Source organism: Globicephala melas, chromosome 13 (assembly GCF_963455315.2).
Source record: "Globicephala melas chromosome 13, mGloMel1.2, whole genome shotgun sequence".
Classification (NCBI taxonomy): Eukaryota; Metazoa; Chordata; class Mammalia; order Artiodactyla; family Delphinidae; genus Globicephala; species Globicephala melas.
In genome coordinates this window covers 38,027,324-38,046,845 of record NC_083326.1, presented here as the reverse complement: position 1 = coordinate 38,046,845, position 19,522 = coordinate 38,027,324, and the positions used below count along the sequence as shown (strand labels likewise).

General features: G+C 36.5%; 1 protein-coding gene across 4 annotated transcripts in view; it reads left to right on the top strand.

Moving 5' to 3' along the window:
• The window catches only part of KIAA1328 (KIAA1328 ortholog), a 386,036-nt gene that overhangs the window by 120,475 nt on the left and 246,039 nt on the right, over positions 1-19,522 (top strand). For all 4 annotated transcript variants that reach the window (XM_060310184.2, XM_030876580.3, XM_060310181.1 and 1 more), the window contains one exon: positions 13,322-13,449. In XM_060310184.2, coding sequence (XP_060166167.1) covers positions 13,322-13,449 — 128 coding nt within the window. The remainder of the gene's footprint in view (positions 1-13,321; positions 13,450-19,522) is intronic.

Sequence of the window (19,522 nt, the reverse complement as noted above, 5' to 3'; positions counted from 1 at the left end):
CGAACAGCACTTTAAAAGGAAAATACACCATGATCAAGTGGTGTGTATCCCAGGAAAGCAAGGATTCTTCAATATATGCAAATCAGTCAGTGTGATACACCATATTAACAAATTGAAGAATAAAGACTATATGATCATCTCAATAAATGCAGAAAAAGCTTTTGACAAAATTCAACACCCATTTATGATAAAAACCCTCCAGAAAGTAGACATAGAGGGAACTTACCTCAACATAATAAAGGCCATATATGACAAGCCCACAGCCAACATCATTCTCAATGGTGAAAAACTGAAACCATTTCCACTAAGATCAGGAAAAAGACACAGTTTCCCCCTCTCACCACTATTATTCAACATAATCTTGGAAGTTTTAGCCACAGAAATCATAGAAGAACAAGAAATAAAAGGAATCCAAATCGAAAAAGAAGAAGTAAAGCTCTCAGTGTTTGTAGATGACATGATACTATACATAGAGAATCCTAAAAACTCTACCAGAAAACTACTAAAGCTAATCAATGAATTTGGTAAATTTGCAGGATACAAAATTAATGCACAGAAATCTCTTGCATTCCTATACACTAATGATGAAAAATCTGAAGGAGAAATTAAGGAAACATTCCCATTTACCATTGCAACAAAAAGAATAAAATACCTAGGAATAAACCTACCAAAGGAGACAAAAGGCCTGTATGCAGAAAACTATAAGACAGTGATGAAAGAAATTAAAGATGATACCAGCAGATGGAGAGATATACCATGTTCTTGGATTGGAAGAATCAACATTGTGAAAATGACTCTACTACCCAAAGCAATCTACAGATTCAATGCAATCTCTATCAAACTACCAATGGCATTTGTCACAGAACTTGAACAAAAAATTTCACAATTTGTATGGAAACACAAAAGACCCTGAATAGCCAAAGCAATCTTGAGATAGAAAAACAGAGATGGAGGAATCAGGCTCCCTGACTTCAGACTATGCTACAAAGCTACAGTAATCCAGACAGTACGGTACTGGCACAAAAACAGAAATGCAGATCAATGGAACAGGACGAAAGCCCAGAGATAAACCCACACACATATGGTTACCTTATCTTTGATAAAGGAGGGAAGAATATACAATGGAGAAAAGACAGCCTCTTCAATAAGTGGTGCTGGGAAAACTGCACAGCTACATGTAAAAGAATGAAATTAAAAAACCTCCTAACACCATACAATAAAATAAACTCAAAATGGATTAAAGAGCTAAATGGAAGGCCAGACACTATAAAACTCTTAGACGGAAACATAGGCAGAACACTCTATGACATAAATCACAGCAAGATCCTTTTTGACCCACGTCCTAGAGAAATGGAAATAAAAACAAAAATAAACAAATGGGACCTAATGAAACTTAAAAGCTTTTGCACAGCAAACAAAACCATAAAGAAGACGAAAAGACAACCCTCAGAATGGGAGAAAATATTTGCAAATGAAGCAACTGACAAAGGATTAATCTCCAAAATGTACAAGCAGCTCGTGCAGCTCAATATCCAAAAAACAAACAACCCAATCCAAAAATGGGCAGAAGACGTAAATAGACATTTCTCCAAAGAAGACATACAGATGGCCAACAAACAAATGAAAGGATGTTCAACATCACTGATCATTAGAGAAACACAAATCAAAACTACAATGAGGTATCACCTGACACTGGTCAGAATGGCCGTCATCAAAAAAATCTAGAAACAATAAATGCTGGAGAGGGTGTGGAGAAAAGGGAACCCTCTTGCACTGTTGGTTGGAACGTAAGTTGATACAGCCACTATGGAGAACAGTATGGAGGTCCCTTAAAAAACTAAAAATAGAACTACCATATGACCCAGTAATCTCACTGCTGGGCATACACCCTGAGAAAAAACATAATTCAAAAAGAGTCATGTATCATGATGTTCATTACAGCTCTATTTACAATAGCCAGGACATGGAAGCAACCTAAGTGTCTATCAACAGATGAATGGATAAAGAAGATGTGGCACATATATACAATGGAATATTACTCAGCCATAAAAAGAAACGAAATTGAGTTATTTGTAGTGAGGTGGATGGACCTAGAGTCTGTCATACAGAGTGAAGTAAGTCAGAAAGAGAAAAACAAGTACCGTATGCTAACACATATATATGGAATCTAAAAAAAAAGACAAAATGGTTCTGAAGAACCTAGGGGCAGGACAAAAAATAAAGATGCAGACGTAGATCATGGACTTGAGGACACAGGGAACGGGAAGTGTAAGTTGGGACTAAGTGAGAGAGTGGCATAGACATACATACACTACCAAATGTAAAATAGATAGCTAGTGGGAAGCAGCCCCATAGCACAGGGAGATCAGCTCGGTACTTTGTCTCCACCTAGAGGAGTGCTATAGGGAGGGTGGGAGGGAGACGCAAGAGGAAGGAGATATGGGGATATATGTATATGCATATCTGATTCACTTTGTTATGCATCAGAAACTAACACACCATTGTAAAGCAATTATATTCCAATAAAGATGTTTAAAAAAAAAGGTTGTATTGATTTAAAGCAGCCTTCCAAATGGAGAAAATACTTCAGGTCTAGCTGAAACAGGGATCCTTACACAAAAGATACATTTTTAGGCAGGTTAGAAGCAAGATAAAATGCATGACTTTCATTAGAAATGTTTTTGTAACCTTGTCTTTAACATCTACCATGAATGCTTGAAAAAATGTATATCCTTAGAGTGTTATGTGGAAAGGAAACTAGTATAAAGAATTCAAAATTCTAATCGACCTGGTACATTGATAGCCTGCTTTTTAAGATATCTGCATATGAACTTTTAAATAAGGGTCCTTGCCTTTAAAGTTGGAGAAATAAATATTGTGTCTCCATTGTATAGCTGGTTTCCTGGAAAACCTCAGGCTTCAATGATCTGAGCGAAATACATGATGTAAAGCATCTTAGTTCCAAGTCTGTTTCTGCCCCATGTTGTTCTGTGACTCTGCAAGAAACAAGGTAAAGACCGTAAGGCTTAGAAAACTCTTATAAAGCTAGTTATATATTCTAATTAGGTATCTTTCCATGGCTTCTTGTTTTGTTGCTATTATTCAAACAGAATGAGTAGAGTCCAGAAGAAAATGGGTGAGGCATTTACCTCTTCTTCCCTTTGTAAGTGTCCAGAGCATTGAGTTTTCCCCTGTTTGATTTGGAGATTTGTTTCCCTTCCTAACAGGTTACTGTTGTCCGGAAAGTTCCCATAAATTCCTCTTTTAATTAAACGGATAATTTCAGACTTGTATCAGTGGTTTGTACCCCAGTACAGATCACAACTTAATAAAAGAGTATAAACATTCATATGAAATTCTTGTCTAGCTCTGCTAGTCAGTTCATCTTGGTATCAGTTTTTCTTTTACCAATAATCTGTTTTCAATTGCACATATTGTCATTGAGTGCCAAGCTAGATATATCATTTGGACCTCACTGTTTATCTCAGAAAATATGTTCTTTTTTTGAAAAGGGAAAAAAGGAAACGATTGTGCAGTAAGAAATATAACATGATCAGAAACTTTATTTGCTTCAAGAGAGGAAAATCTGTGAGGTTAGAACAATTTAAAATTTTTAATGAATTGGTATTTTTAGGTGTCTTCTTGGCTAAAGACCACATAGCCTATCTTTGGTTTGCTTTGATTCCAAATCCAAACCTCACATGAAATTCAGTAGGCGCTCCTTTAGTTTTATTCCTTTATTCATTTCTCATTTTTAAAGTGCCTGCTGTGATACAGAGAGATCAAGGTTAATATACTATGATTTCAGGAACTCACAGGCCACTTCAGGTGATAGTAACATAATCAAATAATTTTATCTATGCTATTTACTATAATGAAGTGCTTAATTCTGCATGGAGGTCAAAGTTAGGAGGAAGAGCTGACATACAGCTAAATTTGAAAGGATAAGTAGGAATTGCGTAGGACTGGGGGTAGGCAAAACATTTGAAGCAGAATACTGAGTATGTGCTCTCTTTATATATTAAGTAGTATGTAGGTGTTCAGAGTAAAAGGAGGACCTGCCCTAGTGAAGCTCTTTGAGTTCTAGATCCCCTGAGAGCCTCATGACTAATGGACTGCGTGAGAGTGGGAGGCACATGGTCAGCTGTCTTTACCTTGAGGGACCCTGAATAAAATAGCTCTTTTGTTCAGGAGCTTCTCTCTGATGGGAAAACAGGATCTAGCTAAACAGTGGGGGAAATGGTGAACAAACTTGTGTTCTGGCAAGGGTCACTGTAGCCTCCTCAATGTCATCTTTTAACTAGTGTGGCCTCTGCACCACTGGGCACAGTTGACTACATCTTTCTATTGATTCCTCCTCTCTGCCTGCCCTTTACATGTTGTTACATTGGCCCTCTTCTCTTCTCTCAGTTTGAACATTTTTTTCTCCAAGAGGCTTTCCCTGGCTCCTCCATCATTTGGGTCCCCTTAGGAAGTGCTTGCATAGAACTACATCAATGTTCTTGCTATTGCTTTCATCATTTGTTATCTTAAGTATGTGCTTGATTACCTGCCTTTCTTGCTGGAGGTAAGCTCCCTGCAGGAGACAGTGTTGGTCTTGTTCATCATTGTATGTCTAGCACCTGGCACAGTCTCTGGTGTTAATGTACTCAGTAAATATTATTCAGTGTTTATTGAGCTCCTATTATGTAAGCTAAGGAATTCAGCAGTAAACAAAACAGACAAATATTCCTGGCCTAACGGTGCTTATTTGTTGAATGAATGAAAGAATGAACAAAAAAACAAAACTGAATACTTTCCTAGACAATGTTAAACACTTTTGTGTCTTCAGCCACCACTTACAAAGTGATTAACTCCCAAATCTCTGTTTCTAATGAGACCTGTTCTTTGAATTCCAGGCCTAGGGATTCAAATGTCCCAACTGGCCATCTCAACTAAATGCTCCCCAAGCATCTCCAGCTCAGTGTGTCTAAAGCTGCACCCCTTCCCCCATACCTTTTCTTTGTTCTGCATTCCCTGTCTTGGTAAATGGAACTGTGCATCATACAACTGGTCATACATCTTGCTACCCAATTTATAAGTTGACATTGTCTTAAATTTCCCTCTTCAACTCAGTCACCTCCTAATTCCTACCGTTATTACTTCAATTCAGACCCCTCTCATCTCTAGCTTTAGACTGTTATAGCCATTTTCTAATTGGTTGCTTTCATTCTCTCTTCAAGCTCTCCACTCCACCCTTCACATTCTGACCAAAGGTATCTTTACAGCATACAAATAGGTTGTAAGGCATCAATGGGTTATATAGAAATAAAATCCAAACAACGTAGTGTAACATTCAAGATCTGGCCCCTGTTTGTCTCTGCAGCCTCTTCACTCATTCTCCCTACTCACCACCAGTTGACCATCCATACTGTCCTATTTGCAGTTCCCTTAATGTGCAAATCTGTTTCATTTCTCCATGCCTTTGCTCCTGATGACCTTTCAGCCAAGGGTACTCCCTTCCCTTCCTACCCAGTGCATCTGTAAACTCCTCTTCCAGAATTCATTTCTAGGGTCACATCTTCTCTGAAACATTTTCTGACTTCCTCTCAGTGTTGCCAAAGTGACTACTTACCCCCATTTAAAAAAGTTCATTGTACCCTTTGTTTAAATGTCTCTCCCAGAACATGTTATCCTTATTTATTTAAATCTTTCTCTAAACCCTTTGATGTCTTTTTTATCTCAGCTTTATTTAGATGTATTCGGCATGTAACATTATGTAAGTTTAAGATGTAATATGTATATATTGTGAAATGATTACCACAATAAGATTAGTTAACACACCTATTACGTGTGTGTGTGTTGAGAACATTTAAGATGTACTTTCTTAGCAACTTTCAAGTATACAATACAGTGTTGTTAATTGTAGTCACCATGTTGTACATTACATTCCGTAGAGTTTATTCATCCTAAAACTGTACGTTTGTATACTTTGACCACGCTCACCCATTTCCCCCACCCTCCTGAGCCATTGGCAACCACCAATCTCCTCTCCGTTTCTTAGAGTTCAGTTTCTTTAGATTCTACATATAAGTGAGATTATGCAGTATTTTTCTTTCCCTGTCTGATTTATTTCCCTTAGCATAATGCCCTCAAGTTTTTATCCATGTTGTTACAAATGGGAAGACTTCCTTCTTTTTTAATACTGAATAATATTGCATCGTATATATGTATATGTGTGTGTGTGTTTGTGTATAACATTTTAATCCATTCATCTGTTGACAGGCACTTAGGTTGTTTACATGTCCTGGCGGTTGCAAATAATGCTGCAATGAACATGAGGGTGTAGATATCTCTTCAAGATAGTGATTTCATTTCCTTCAGGTATATACCCAGAAGTGGAATTGCTGGATCATATTTTTAATTTTGGGGGGAACCTCTGTACTGTTTTTCATAGAGGCTTCCCCAATTTACATTCCCATCAGTGGTTTTCAAGGGTTCCCTTTTCTCCACATCCTCACCAGCACTTGTTATCTCTTGTTCCCTTGATGTAAAAAGTCTATTGAATGTATGCTTGTGCTCTGCCCTATGCTAAATTATTTTCTTTTATTAGCTCATTCATATTCATAGTTGCCCTGTGAAGTGAGGTAGGTATTATTATTCCCAGGTGAGGGTGTCAGAGAAGTTTCTTGTCAAAGTTATATCATTACTAAGTACCAGAATTAAGATTTGAGCCAAGAGTGTTGGATGACACCTAAGTCTGCGCTTTTACTCATTCTACCTTAGTACCTTTGTTAAATAACTGGAAGAAACCTTAATGGGCCTTTTTTATATGGCCTTTTGCTGCCATGGATGTGCCTATTCTTCGCTCAAATGACAGGTTCCAGTTAGTGTATCATTAGACCATACTAAGAGTTAGTCACCTGACTTAATGACCACGGATAAATGGAGTTGTAGAACTCTTATGAGTCTGACCTGATGTTTAGGTTTCTGCTTCTTTCATGATAACTTATGGTGGGAGTAGGAAGACAAGAAGTGACTGACTAATAGTAGGAAGAAGAAAACACAAAAAACAAAAACAAAAAAAAGTATTTTTACAATTTTTTATTTTGACAGTTTCCAAATATATAGAAAAGTTGACAGAATAGTGCAATGAACCACCATATACCTGCTACCTAGATTCCACAGTTGTTGACATTTTGCTCTATTTGCTTTGCCTCCTCATATATGTGTATATATATATATATATACACAAATCTATATACATATTTATGTTTAATTTATATTATAAATTTATATAAGTAAATAAATTTATTTACTTACATATATAAAATTTATTTTGCTTATTTTTTTTACTACTTTAAAGTGGCAGGTGTCATATGTCACCCCTAAGTACTTCACATTCATAAGAATCTTTATAAACCACATTATGATACATAAGACAATAAGCAGTAATTCTATAATATCAACTGGTATTGAGTCCCTATTCCAATTCCCCTAGTTGTCCCAAGAATGTCTTTTATAGCTGTTTCTCTTCCTGAGCCAGGATTCAGTCTGATTCATGGCTTACATTTGGTTGTGTCTTTGCTCTCTTAATCTAAAATAGGCCTACCCACTTTTTTCCCCCATGACTTTACTTTTTGAAGAGTTCAGGTCAAGTGCTTTGCAAAATCTCCCACATTATGGATTTGTCTGATTGTTTCCTTGTGGTATAATATAATTTGTTCCTTTGTTTCTTTTAATTCCTGTGCAGTGGGAGTTAGATTTACAGATTTGGTTTGATTCAGGTAAAACATTCTTGGCAAGAATATTTCTTAGGTGATGTTGCCTGCTTCAGACATTAAGAGGTACATAATGTCTGTTTTTTTCACTATTAGTAATCCTACATTAATTTACTTTGTTTAGGTGATGACTACCAGATTTTACCATTTAAAGGTACATTTTCTTCTTTGCTATAAATAACTAATCTTGACACCTTATGAATATGTTATTTATTAACTTGTTGCGTACTGGTTTTAATATCAATTAATGATCCTCGCCTGAATTAGTTATTACATTGGGGATTGCAAAGTGGTGATTTTTAAAATTTGACCATTCCTTCTAAATAATTAGCATTTTTCTATAAAGAAGAACTTCAATTTTTTCCACTTTCAGTCTTCCCTTCTTTTGAAGTATCACTCTGAACTGGTAGATTTTTATTTATTTAAATTGCTGTTAATTAGAGTCATTCCTTTTGATGCTCAGATTGTCCCAAATTTGGCTGAGTCCCCTTCAGGGTTGCTGCTGTTCCTTTTGATAAGCCCTCATCTATTCGTCTTTAAACACTTTCTTACATTAAAATAATAAGAATTTCAAGCTCATTTTGTACTTTCCCTACCCCAGAATGGGAATCAGCCATTTTTCTGAGGAGTCGGTTCCCAAAATGGAGTTGTTTTTAAAAAATTGATTATTCTTCCTTTTCTCCTCTCATGGAGACCTTTCTTCATTTCATTCTGTATTAGATCAGGATTTACGTAGTAAACTACCAGATTCAAGTATCCTAAATACCTGAGGCAAGGGTGAGATGGGGTGATGGGAGTGGTCTCTGCTCCACCAGAGGAATTCTTCCAGTTTAAGACAATCACTTGGACAGCATACTACTAGTATATTCTGTCTTCTGGTCCTTCTACTTCCACCCCTGATTTTTCTCACACAGTTTTTATTCTTTCATCTCCCTATTCATTCTGCTTCAATCTTTAGTTTTATTTTTCTATATAATGCATTTTGGAGTTAAGGCTTTAAGCTTTGCAAAATGACCATTTCCAACATCCATTTCAGCTAATTAATTTGATATGTTTAGGTTTTGATGTGATGTTGCTCAATATTAATTTATATTTATTTCTGTTATCTTACGAAGCTTGCTTTCTTTGATGAGGCTGTGATGACTGCAGTTTCTCTCAGTTCTTGATGGTCGTTGGGCAGACCAGCAGTATGCTAGGTTCACATCATGGTTGGTGCACACCTTCCCTTAGGTTCAATTTCCTTCATCTGTTGCATTCTTTTCTGTCAGTTGGCCAGACTTGAGTTAAATATGTCTTCTTTCTCACTGTACTCCCTCCCCCAAATCAGTTAAGAAGGCATTTTACTTATATTTTCCTAACATAAATCTCTCTCTCCAGATGGAGGGTTGAAGTCTCATTGTGCTAAGGAGGAAGGAAAATTACTGTTTTGCATGTACATATATTTTGGATTTTACAGGAAAGGGGAGGGCATTTCAAAATCTGGTGAATCAATACAGATATAAAAAATTGATAAAGATAGGACTGCTTGTTTTTATATTCTGCCACATAGCATGTGTTTAAATGAATTTGCCTATAATTTGTCTTCAAATGCTGACATTTAACTCTTAGACTGTATAATTGTGCTGGCTTTTTCGAGACAAATTCATATTCTGTGTCCAGGCTAATATGTTCACCTATTACAGACATTATTGCCTATGGTAACAGCTAGAATAAAAAATTCTTTTTATATACATCATAGCTGGCAGAGGCTCTTGGGACCGCCACAAATCATTCCTGTCTTTTTGAACTTGCTGAGGAAAAGCATGGAGATGTAAAACCAACCTGGTCTGATATAGATTGGCTTTGAAAACATATTAGCTTATCTAGACCACTGTTCATTGTATTGTTGTGGTTGTTTTTAAGATGCTGAGTATTAAACATGCTCTTCTACTTAATATATTGTTTAGCTTAGTAACCTATCCTTTCATTATGAACCAGCTCCTCTTCTGCAAGCCATCTCTGGTTTTTGTTAAAGGTTAACAATGAGAATAATGAAGCAATTGGTTATTTATTCAGTCAGGATTGGCAAAAGTTATTAGAATAGGAATCTGCCCAGAAGCAATGATATGGTTATGAAAATGTTAAGAAGAACACTGAAGCCAGTCACCATTTTTGACATTTAAGAAATACTATTCCCACCCTTAATCATGATGACCTGTTATAAAAGTATTTATACAGAATAATCTTATTGGACAGTAATTTTTATACAACAGCATATATAATTAGGTGTTAGGAAGATTCAGAAATGATCTGAGAGAAGAATGAGCCTTGGGAAGAAATTACCACAGTGAGAAATAAGGAACAGAGAACTCTCCCTTGGATAGAACTCCCTGTCTTCCAGACACCTGATCTGTGCAGTTTAGTATCTTCTTCCTGAGCACTTTGCAAGTTTGAGGAGCTGTGGGAGAGGGTACCCCAAGTTAGGTTACTGTGTTCTTCATACTAGACTGTAAAACATGTAGGGAGGTATATGGGCAGAAAATTTCCTGATGATGCTTTTATTAATGAAATATTGACTAAATTGACATTATGCAAAACCAAACAAATAGGACAAAAATCTAATCATAATCCTGTTATGTTTAATATAGTTAGAACCTCCTATGTAAATTAGGCAGTAATTACTTTGACCAGAACAGTATCATCACTTCTACCCTGAATTTTTTAGTAACAGCTTTATTGAGATATAATTCACATACAATAAAAATCACCCTTTGGAAGTATAGAATTCAGTGGTTTTGAGTATATTCCTAAAGGTGTGCAAAGACAGCCTTCTACTTCCAGATCATGTTCATTGCCTCCCCCATAAAACGCATACCCATCAGCGAGTGCTCCCTATGTCCCTTCTCCATCTTTTGGCAACCACTAATATACTTTCTGTCTATATGGACTTGCCTATTCTGGACATTTCTCTTTTTTTCCCCATTTAGCTTTTCTCACATAATGGGTACTTCAGAAAATTGGAGAAGAGGACAGAAAGTGAACGTGGATGAATGTAACTCTTACTTGTGATCTGGTATACTTAGAACTAAGTATTCTTTTCCCTGGCTCATTGGAAGAGGTATTTTAAACAACAACATACATAGAATTTGTAGCCTTTTGTGTCTGGCTTCTTTAGCATATAATATATTCAAGTTTTACTCATATAGTAGAATATAGGGATACTTTGTTTCTCTTTATGGCTGAATAATATTCCATTTTATAGGTATACCACATTTTGTTTATCCATTTGTCACTTGATAGACATTTGGATTGTTTTCACTTTTTCACGGTTATGGATAATGTTGCTCTGAATATGCATGTATAAGTTTTTTTTTTTTTTTTTAACATCTTTATTGGGGTATAATTGCTTTACAATGGTGTGTTAGTTTCTGCTTTATAACAAAGTGAATCAGTCATACATAAACACATGTTCCCATATGTCTTCCCTGTTGCGTCTCCCTCCCTCCCACCCTCCCCATCCCACCCCTCCAGGCTGTCACAAAGCACCGAGCCAATATCCCTGTGCCATGCGGCTGCTTCCCACTAGCTATCTACCTTACTGCGTTTGTTAGTGTGTATATGCCCATGACTCTCTCTCGCCCTGTCACAGCTCACCCTTCCCCCTCCCCATAACCTCAAGTCCGTTCTCTAAGAGGTCTGCGTCTTTATTCCTGCTTTACCCCTAGGTTCTTCATGACATTTTTTTCTTAAATTCCATATATATGTGTTAGCATACGGTATTTGTCTTTTTCTTTCTGACTTACTTCACTCTGTATGACAGACTCTAGGTCTATCCACCTCATTACGAATAGCTCAATTTCGTTTCTTTTTATGGCTGAGTAATATTCCATTGTATATATGTGCCACATCTTCTTTATCCATTCATCCGATGACGGGCACTTAGGTTGTTTCCATCTCCGGGCTATTGTAAATAGAGCTGCAATGAACATTTTGGTACATGACTCTTCTTGAATTTTGGTTTTCTCAGGGTATATGCCCAGTAGTGGGATTGCTGGGTCATATGGTAGTTCTATTTGTAGTTTTTTAAGGAACCTCCATACTGTTCTCCATAGTGGCTGAACCAATTCACATTCCCACCAGCAGTGCAAGAGGGTTCCCTTTTCTCCACACCCTCTCCAGCATTTATTGTTTCTAGATTTTTTGATGATGGCCATTCTGACTGGTGTGAGGTGATATCTCATTGTAGTTTTGATTTGCATTTCTCTAATGATTAATGATGTTGAGCATTCTTTCATGTGTTTGTTGGCAGTCTGTATATCTTCTTTGGAGAAATGTCTATTTAGGTCTTCTGCCCATTTTTGGATTGGGTTGTTTGTTTTCTTGTTATTGAGCTGCATGAGCTGCTTGTAAATTTTGGAGATTAATCCTTTGTCAGTTGCTTCATTTGCAAATATTTTCTCCCATTCTGAGGGTTGTCTTTTGGTCTTGTTTATGGTTTCCTTTGCTGTGCAAAAGCTTTGAAGTTTCATTAGGTCCCATTTGTTTATTTTTGTTTTTATTTCCATTACTCTAGGAGGTGGGTCAGAAAGGATCTTGCTTTGATTTATGTATAAGTTTTTAATGTGAACCTATATTTTCAATTATCTTGGGGCATTGGAGTAGAATTGTGGGTCATATGGTAACTCTGTGTCTAACTTTTTGAGGCACTGCTAAATTATTTTCCAAAGCAGCAGCATTTTACATTCCCATCAGCTATGTGGGAGGGTTCTAATTTCACCATATTCTTGCCAGTGCTTGTTATTGTCAGTCTTTTTGATTATAGCCATCCTAGTAAATGCAAAGTGGTATCTCACTGTGATTTTGATTTGCATTTCCTAGTAGCTAATGTCTAACAATGTAAAGCATCTTTTCTTGTGCTGCTTGGCCATTTGTATATTTTATTTTGGGAAATGTCTGTTCAAGTCCTTTGCCCATTTTTAATTAGGTAATAGTTTTTATTGTTGAGTCATATAACATCTTTACATATATATGGATACCAGACCTTATCATTTGTATGATTTGCAAATATTTTCTCTCATTCTGGAGGTTGTCTTTTCAATTTCTTAATAGTGTCCTTTGAAGCACAAAGTTTTAAAATTTGAAATCCAATTTATTTATTTGTTCTTCATTACTGTGCTTTTAGGTGACCATTGCCTAATCCAAAGTCACAAAGATTTGCTTTTATAAAGTTTATAGTTTCAGCTATTAAATTTAGGTCAGTGATCCATTTTCAGGTAGTTTTATATATGGTGTGAGATGGGGGTCCACCTTCATTCTTGTGCATGTTTGTTTTTATCAAATTTAAAGACTTGAGAAAGAAAAATTTTAATAGGATAAACATTGTTACTCCCTGTGAATTATTGTTTCATGATTTTGAGGGGGGTACATATGCTGTGTTCATCTGAAGACTATAGCTTACCTGCACTCTCACCAAGTATGGTTACACTTCTGTCTCTATTTTGTTTGTTGAAATCTGAAAAACAATACCGATATATGCAGTTTAAATCCATTTATTAGCTTTTTCCCTTAATTTGCAATCTCACCTCTTCAGCTACAGTATAAAGAATGCCAAGAACTTCTAAGCCTGTATCAGAAATATCTATCAGAACAGCAGGAGAAGCTCACTGTGTCTCTCTCAGAACTTGGTGCTGCTAAAATTCAGGAACAACAGGTAAGCATCTTTTTTCTTACCTTTTCTTGTCTTTAATGGATCAGCAAGATGTCAGAAGAGTTATCTGCCTTTTACTTTGTCTCACTGTATACAACATTGTCTTTAGACCTACAGTTACAGCATGTGATTGAGTTGGCTTCATTTACTTCCCTGTTTCCCTTTCCTCTTCTGTTCCTGGGGCCCAGAGGTCAGGAATGATTACTTGAAGCAGGCTCTGGGTCAGGAGGGAAGCTCCTGGTTGTATGAAAGCACAGCAGGAGTGGTAAAGAAAACCCACTGCTCTTGTTACTTAATGAAGATCAGGTGGGCTCTTTTTTTTTTTTACTCATAAGCCTCTTCTAACTCATGTTTAGAGTTTTAGAGTAATGAAAGTGTCTTGGCAAATTGTAAAAGCTTTAACTGGAGAAAACTGGAACATTTAGCATGATTTTGTGTTTGTATATATGTATTAATCACATAAGTATATATGAGAGTGTTTGCATATTAACATTTATATACATATCATCAAATAGTATATATTATATAATTAAATGAAAGTTCAGAACCCTGCCAGTTGTGATGTGAAACAAATTCTGAAGACTTACTTCTTGCCCTCTAGCAAGTGACATTGGTTGTCTTTTTCATATCCAAATGAATTTAAATGGATGAGGATAACTTTTGTATTAAAACGTTGTAGAAAACACTATATAGAGTGTCAGAGTCATTCATATTATTATTAAAACATGGATAATGTACTAACTAAAGGGTTATCCTCTCCCTTTGAATAGTAGCAGGTCTTGAATGGTTTTCTGTAAACCTTCTAAAGAACGCTGTTCTGTTCAACCTAGAGACCCCGTCTCAGATGGATTCAGAGTTTCGGCTAAGAAAATCCATTTTTAAACCTCAAGTTTGGACATATGGAAAAGTAAAAAGAAAAGAAACAATAATAATTTTGCTGGAATGTGGCATAGCTTAGACTTTTAACGTAACCTCCCTTTTTTTTTTTGAAGTCACAATATTTATAAGAAAGAACCACAGTATGAATGGTTAATTTGTATTCTAACTGGAAATACTTTCTTTTGTTCTGTTTTCTGAAAACCTATGCTATAAAATGAGGCAGAGGAAGGTGGAAGCTAATCCTTTTATCTGGATTTGTTTTGCCACTTTGAAAAGGGCAGAGGCAGTGTTTAAGGTGGCACTTTCCTAATGCTCTCATGGTCGGGTTAGAGAAAACTATAACATGAAGGTCAGATTTCTGACTTTAGTCTTTACATTTCCACTCCCTCTGTCTCTATGACAGATGTTAAAGGGCACAAAAACGTTGGCCAAGGGTAGTGAAGGAGAGGCTGAGTGACTTTTCAATTGCCAGTAGTTAAGGATATAGACTGAGAGTCAAGAAATAGTCATTAGGGAGTTTAAAGACATCTAGATAAGGAGGCCTAGCCCTTTTTCTATCTACTGCTGAAATGAGGGGAAAATAAAACTTTCTAAAGGGTAGTGTTTTATGTTTAAAAGAGTGATTCTTAGAGGTTTCCCTAGAGACCAATCATAGTTAACACTGCCTCTCTTAACCTCAACCTTGAGGAGCAAAACTAAAACAATTACAAATACTAGGAAGAAACTGTTGGTCACAGGTATGGAGAAAGTATACTCTCAAAAGGAGATACTTTGGGAGGCTTCCCTGGTGGCACAGTGGTTGAGAGTCCCCCTGCCGATGCAGGGCACACGGGTTCGTGCCCCGGTCCAGGAAGATGCCACATGCCGCGGAGTAGCTGGGCCTGTGAGCCATGGCTGCTGAGCCTGCGCGTCCGGCGCCTGTGCTGCGCAACGGGAGAGGCCACATCGGTGAGAGGCCCGCCTACTGCAAAAAAAAAAAAAAAAGGAGATACTTTTGAATTTTCATTTTGACTTAATCGTGAGAAAGTTTTAAAACCATGTTTTCAGAAAGTGCCCAGTGGTCAGACTTTAGATTATGTCGTACATACAATGAAAATGAAATTGAGAGCACTTGTAGACTCTGCTATTTGAACCTAGAGAGGAAAAATAAGTTTCTTGTTGAATACCAAGTGGAGATTGTCACCCGTTTCCTTTGTTATCTGATTTGTTCTTTGTGACAGGCTTCTCTTAGCTAAGCAAGGGTAAGCACCTTCTCACTCACCCTCATGGGAATTGGGTGGATTTGGTGGACAAATCTACTTCCTGTCAGGAAGGGCATCATTGTGAACACTCTGAATGAGGATGTGGTAAAGTTAGAGGTCCTCTTTATGTGCTCACAAATAGACTACTCATCTGTATCATAGCACTGTTCTTGTTCTTTTGTAATCATTGTTTATTCATCCACCTCTCTCACCAAGCTTTCTTAAAAACAGCATCCTGGTGGTTTCTTTATACTCAGAACCTAATATAGGTTGGCCTAATAAAGTTTTAATTTTTATTTAACAAAATTTATTATGGTAAATACTGTGTGCTCCAGGTACTGTTCTAAGCTCTTAACACACATTAAATCGTTTAGTCCCTCAGTAGCCCAATGAAGTTATTATCCCCATTTTACAGAGGAGGAATCCCAGGCAGAAAAAGAGACTTGCCTTGTCATCCAGGTAGCAAGTTAGGAAATCAAGATATGAACCTAAACAGTCTGACTCCATATTTTCTTGAAGAGAGAAAGACAAGAAAACTTTGAGATAGCTAAAAAATATTGAAAATTTGCTTTACAAGCCCTTGTTTCTATGACCAACCCTCTTTTGGATCTTAATCTGAAATCCAGTTTTTTGAATGCCAGAGCACAAATACACTAGAGATGGTGGGAAATTATTTGATTTTCCTGTGAGTAGCCAAAATGTCAGGTAAACATAAAATTTTATTTGTTCTCAAAATAAGGTTTTTTCATAGGCAGAACACTCTATGACATAAATCACAGCAAGATCCTTTTTGACCCACCTCCTAGAGAAATGGAAATAAAAACAAAAATAAACAACGGGACCTAATGAAACTTCAAAGCTTTTGCACAGCAAAGGAAACCATAAACAAGACCAAAAGACAACCCTCAGAATGGGAGAAAATATTTGCAAATGAAGCAACTGACAAAGGATTAATCTCCAAAATTCACAAGCAGCTCATGTAGTTCAATATCCAAAAAACAAACAACCCAAACCAAAAATGGGCAGAAGACCTAAATAGACATTTCTCCAAAGAAGATACACAGATTGCCAACAAACACATGAAAGAATACTCAACATCATTAATCATTAGAGAAATGCAAATCAAAACTACAATGAGATATCATCTCACACCAGTCAGAATGGCCATCATCAAGAAATCTAGAAACAATAAATGCTGGAGAGGGTGTGGAGAAAAGGGAGCCCTCTTGCACTGCTGGTGGGAATGTAAATTGATACAGCCACTATGGAGAACAGTCTGGAGGTTCCTTAAAAAACTAAAAATAGAACTACCATACCACCCAGCAATCCCACTACTGGGCATATACCCTGAGAAAACCAGAATTCAAAAAGAGTCATGTACCAAAATGTTGATTGCAGCTCTATCTACAATAGCCAGGACATGGAAGCAACTTAAGTGTCCATCAGCAGATGAATGGATAAAGAAGATGTGGCACGTATATACAATGGAATATTACTCAGCCATGAAAAGAAACGAAATTGAGTTATTTGTAGTGAGGTGGATGGACCTAGAGTCTGTCATACATAGTGAAGTAAGTCAGAAAGAGAAAAGGAAATACCGTATGCTAACACATATAAAAGGAATCTAAGGAAAAAAAAAAGTCATGAAGAACCTAGGGGCAAGACAGGAATAAAGACAGACCTACTAGAGAATGGACTTGAGGATATGGGGAGGGGGGAGGGTAAGCTGTGACAAAGTGAGAGAGAGGCATGGACATATATACACTACCAAACGTAAAATAGCTAGCTAGTGGGAAGCAGCCGCATAGCACAGGGAAATCAGCTCAGTGCTTTGTGACCGCCTGGAGGGGTGGGATAGGGAGGGTGGGAGGGAGGGAGACACAAGAGGGAAGAGATATGGGAACATATGTATGTGTGTAACTGATTCACTTTGTTATAAAGCAGAAACTAACACACCATTGTAAAGCAATTATACGCCAATAAAGATGTTTAATAAATAAATAAATAAATAGGCAAAAAGAAGTAAGGTTTTTTTAAACTCACCTTTAGATTTTGTGATAGAGATGCAGCAGTTCATTTTTCACGAGGCATTCATTTGACTTTAAGAGACTTCTTTTGTTTCTTCTTTGTGTTGGTTGCCATGTGGCTCAACTTGCTCATTATAGGTTTTGTTTATAATTTTATTAAATTTGCAGTTCTTCAGAAGAATGTGCTAGCTTATGGTTTTCTTTTTACTTCTGCCATTTGGTTGAAAAGAAGTTGCTCCATTTACAGAGCAAATTTTTTCCTTGCTTTTCCCCCCATCCTCTTTCTTGCTTTGCCTCAAAGATGAATGCATTCTCCATTCATCTTGTAATTTGTTCAGCATTACAGGTTCTTCATTGTGGAATCTAGAAAGATTTTTCACTTGTTCTATTTAGACTGAGATACCTCACTGATGTGTGTCTGTTACTCCATTTCCTTATCTTAAGAAACAATACTTACCCACAGTATAACCTTGTTCTTGGACATGGGAGTATCTAGTAACCATAGTTTTAACCAGAGTACATTTTAGAATATAGCTCTTCTTGTCACAGTTGAGTGTTACTATTTTGTGTGTGTGTGAATCTGAACTTAAATAATGTCACCATAAACTCTGATGCTTATAACTTCTATTTTAATCTTATTTGATAGGCTGTATCATTTCAGGAGAGGTATGGTATTTCCATAGTATTCTTTATATTAAGAGAAAGCCTAGGCAGCACTTTGAGTAGCTTTTCCCGCTGCAGTTTGAAAATGTCACTATGCAAGATTGCCTTAATGTTTTTCTTAACTCTTCCATGTTTTTGCCAAGTAGATATAAAAAGGTAGATTTGGATTCATCTTGAGATTTCCCCCTTTTCTATAAAATGCATAAAATCATCATTACTTTTCAGCCATGGGCAATGGATATTAATGAATCCATGCTGTTCTGATCTAGTAAAAGGCCTTTTATAGAAACATTTCCATTTTTCCTATGATTACTTGTTCTGTCTTTATTTAGGTCTAGGTCATGGACTGGACAGAATCTGAATTATAATAGGTAAATCATTGCTGAGTGCATGTTTAATTGTTTCTGGGTGGTTTCCATTACTATTGTCTCTATAGTTTGTTAAAAGAGTTTTTGTAGTGCTTAGGGCCACAGTGTCTTGGGACTATTTCCTATTCTGTGATTATTTTCATGTATTCTTTTGGTTAAACATTTTTTAACTCCCTCATATAGGCATGTGCTAATAGAGCTCCTTACCATTTTAATTCTGTCTAACCTACTTATGCATTTTAATGTGTATTTACTGTGTAATATTTATTTTAATTCTATCTATACTAAGCTATCTTTGAGTCTGTTATAAGAAGCCCAGATTTGCTTGGCAGTCCAGAGGTGTCACCACACTTCTAACTGACAAAGAAGCCAAATCAAAAATGTTATGCCCTTTGGATATCTGTTATATGTCTGACTCAAATGTACTACTAAACTCCTTGTGGAATAAAAGATTTGTACATAGAACAAAGATATGATTAACAGCTGACTTCTCATCAGAAACAGTGGAGGAACGAGGCAGTGGGATGGCATATTCAAAGAGCTGAAGGAAAAAAAAAACTGGCAATCAAATAAAACTATCCTTCAAAAATGAAAGTGACATAAAGACATTCCTAAATAAATAAAGACTGAGAGAATTCATTGCTAGCTTATCTGTTTTACAATAAATACTAATAGAAGTCTGCTCAGATGAAAGAAAATGACATAAGCCAGCAACTCAAATTCACATAAAGAAATAGAGTACTGGTAAAAGTAATTACATATCTCTCTTTTCTTAAATAGAAAACTTAAAAGACACCTGAATAAAACAATAATTATAAAACTGTATTGTTGAGCTTATAAGATATAAAGACGTTGTATGTGTGTGTGTGTGTATGTGTACTTGCACAAAGGGAGGAGG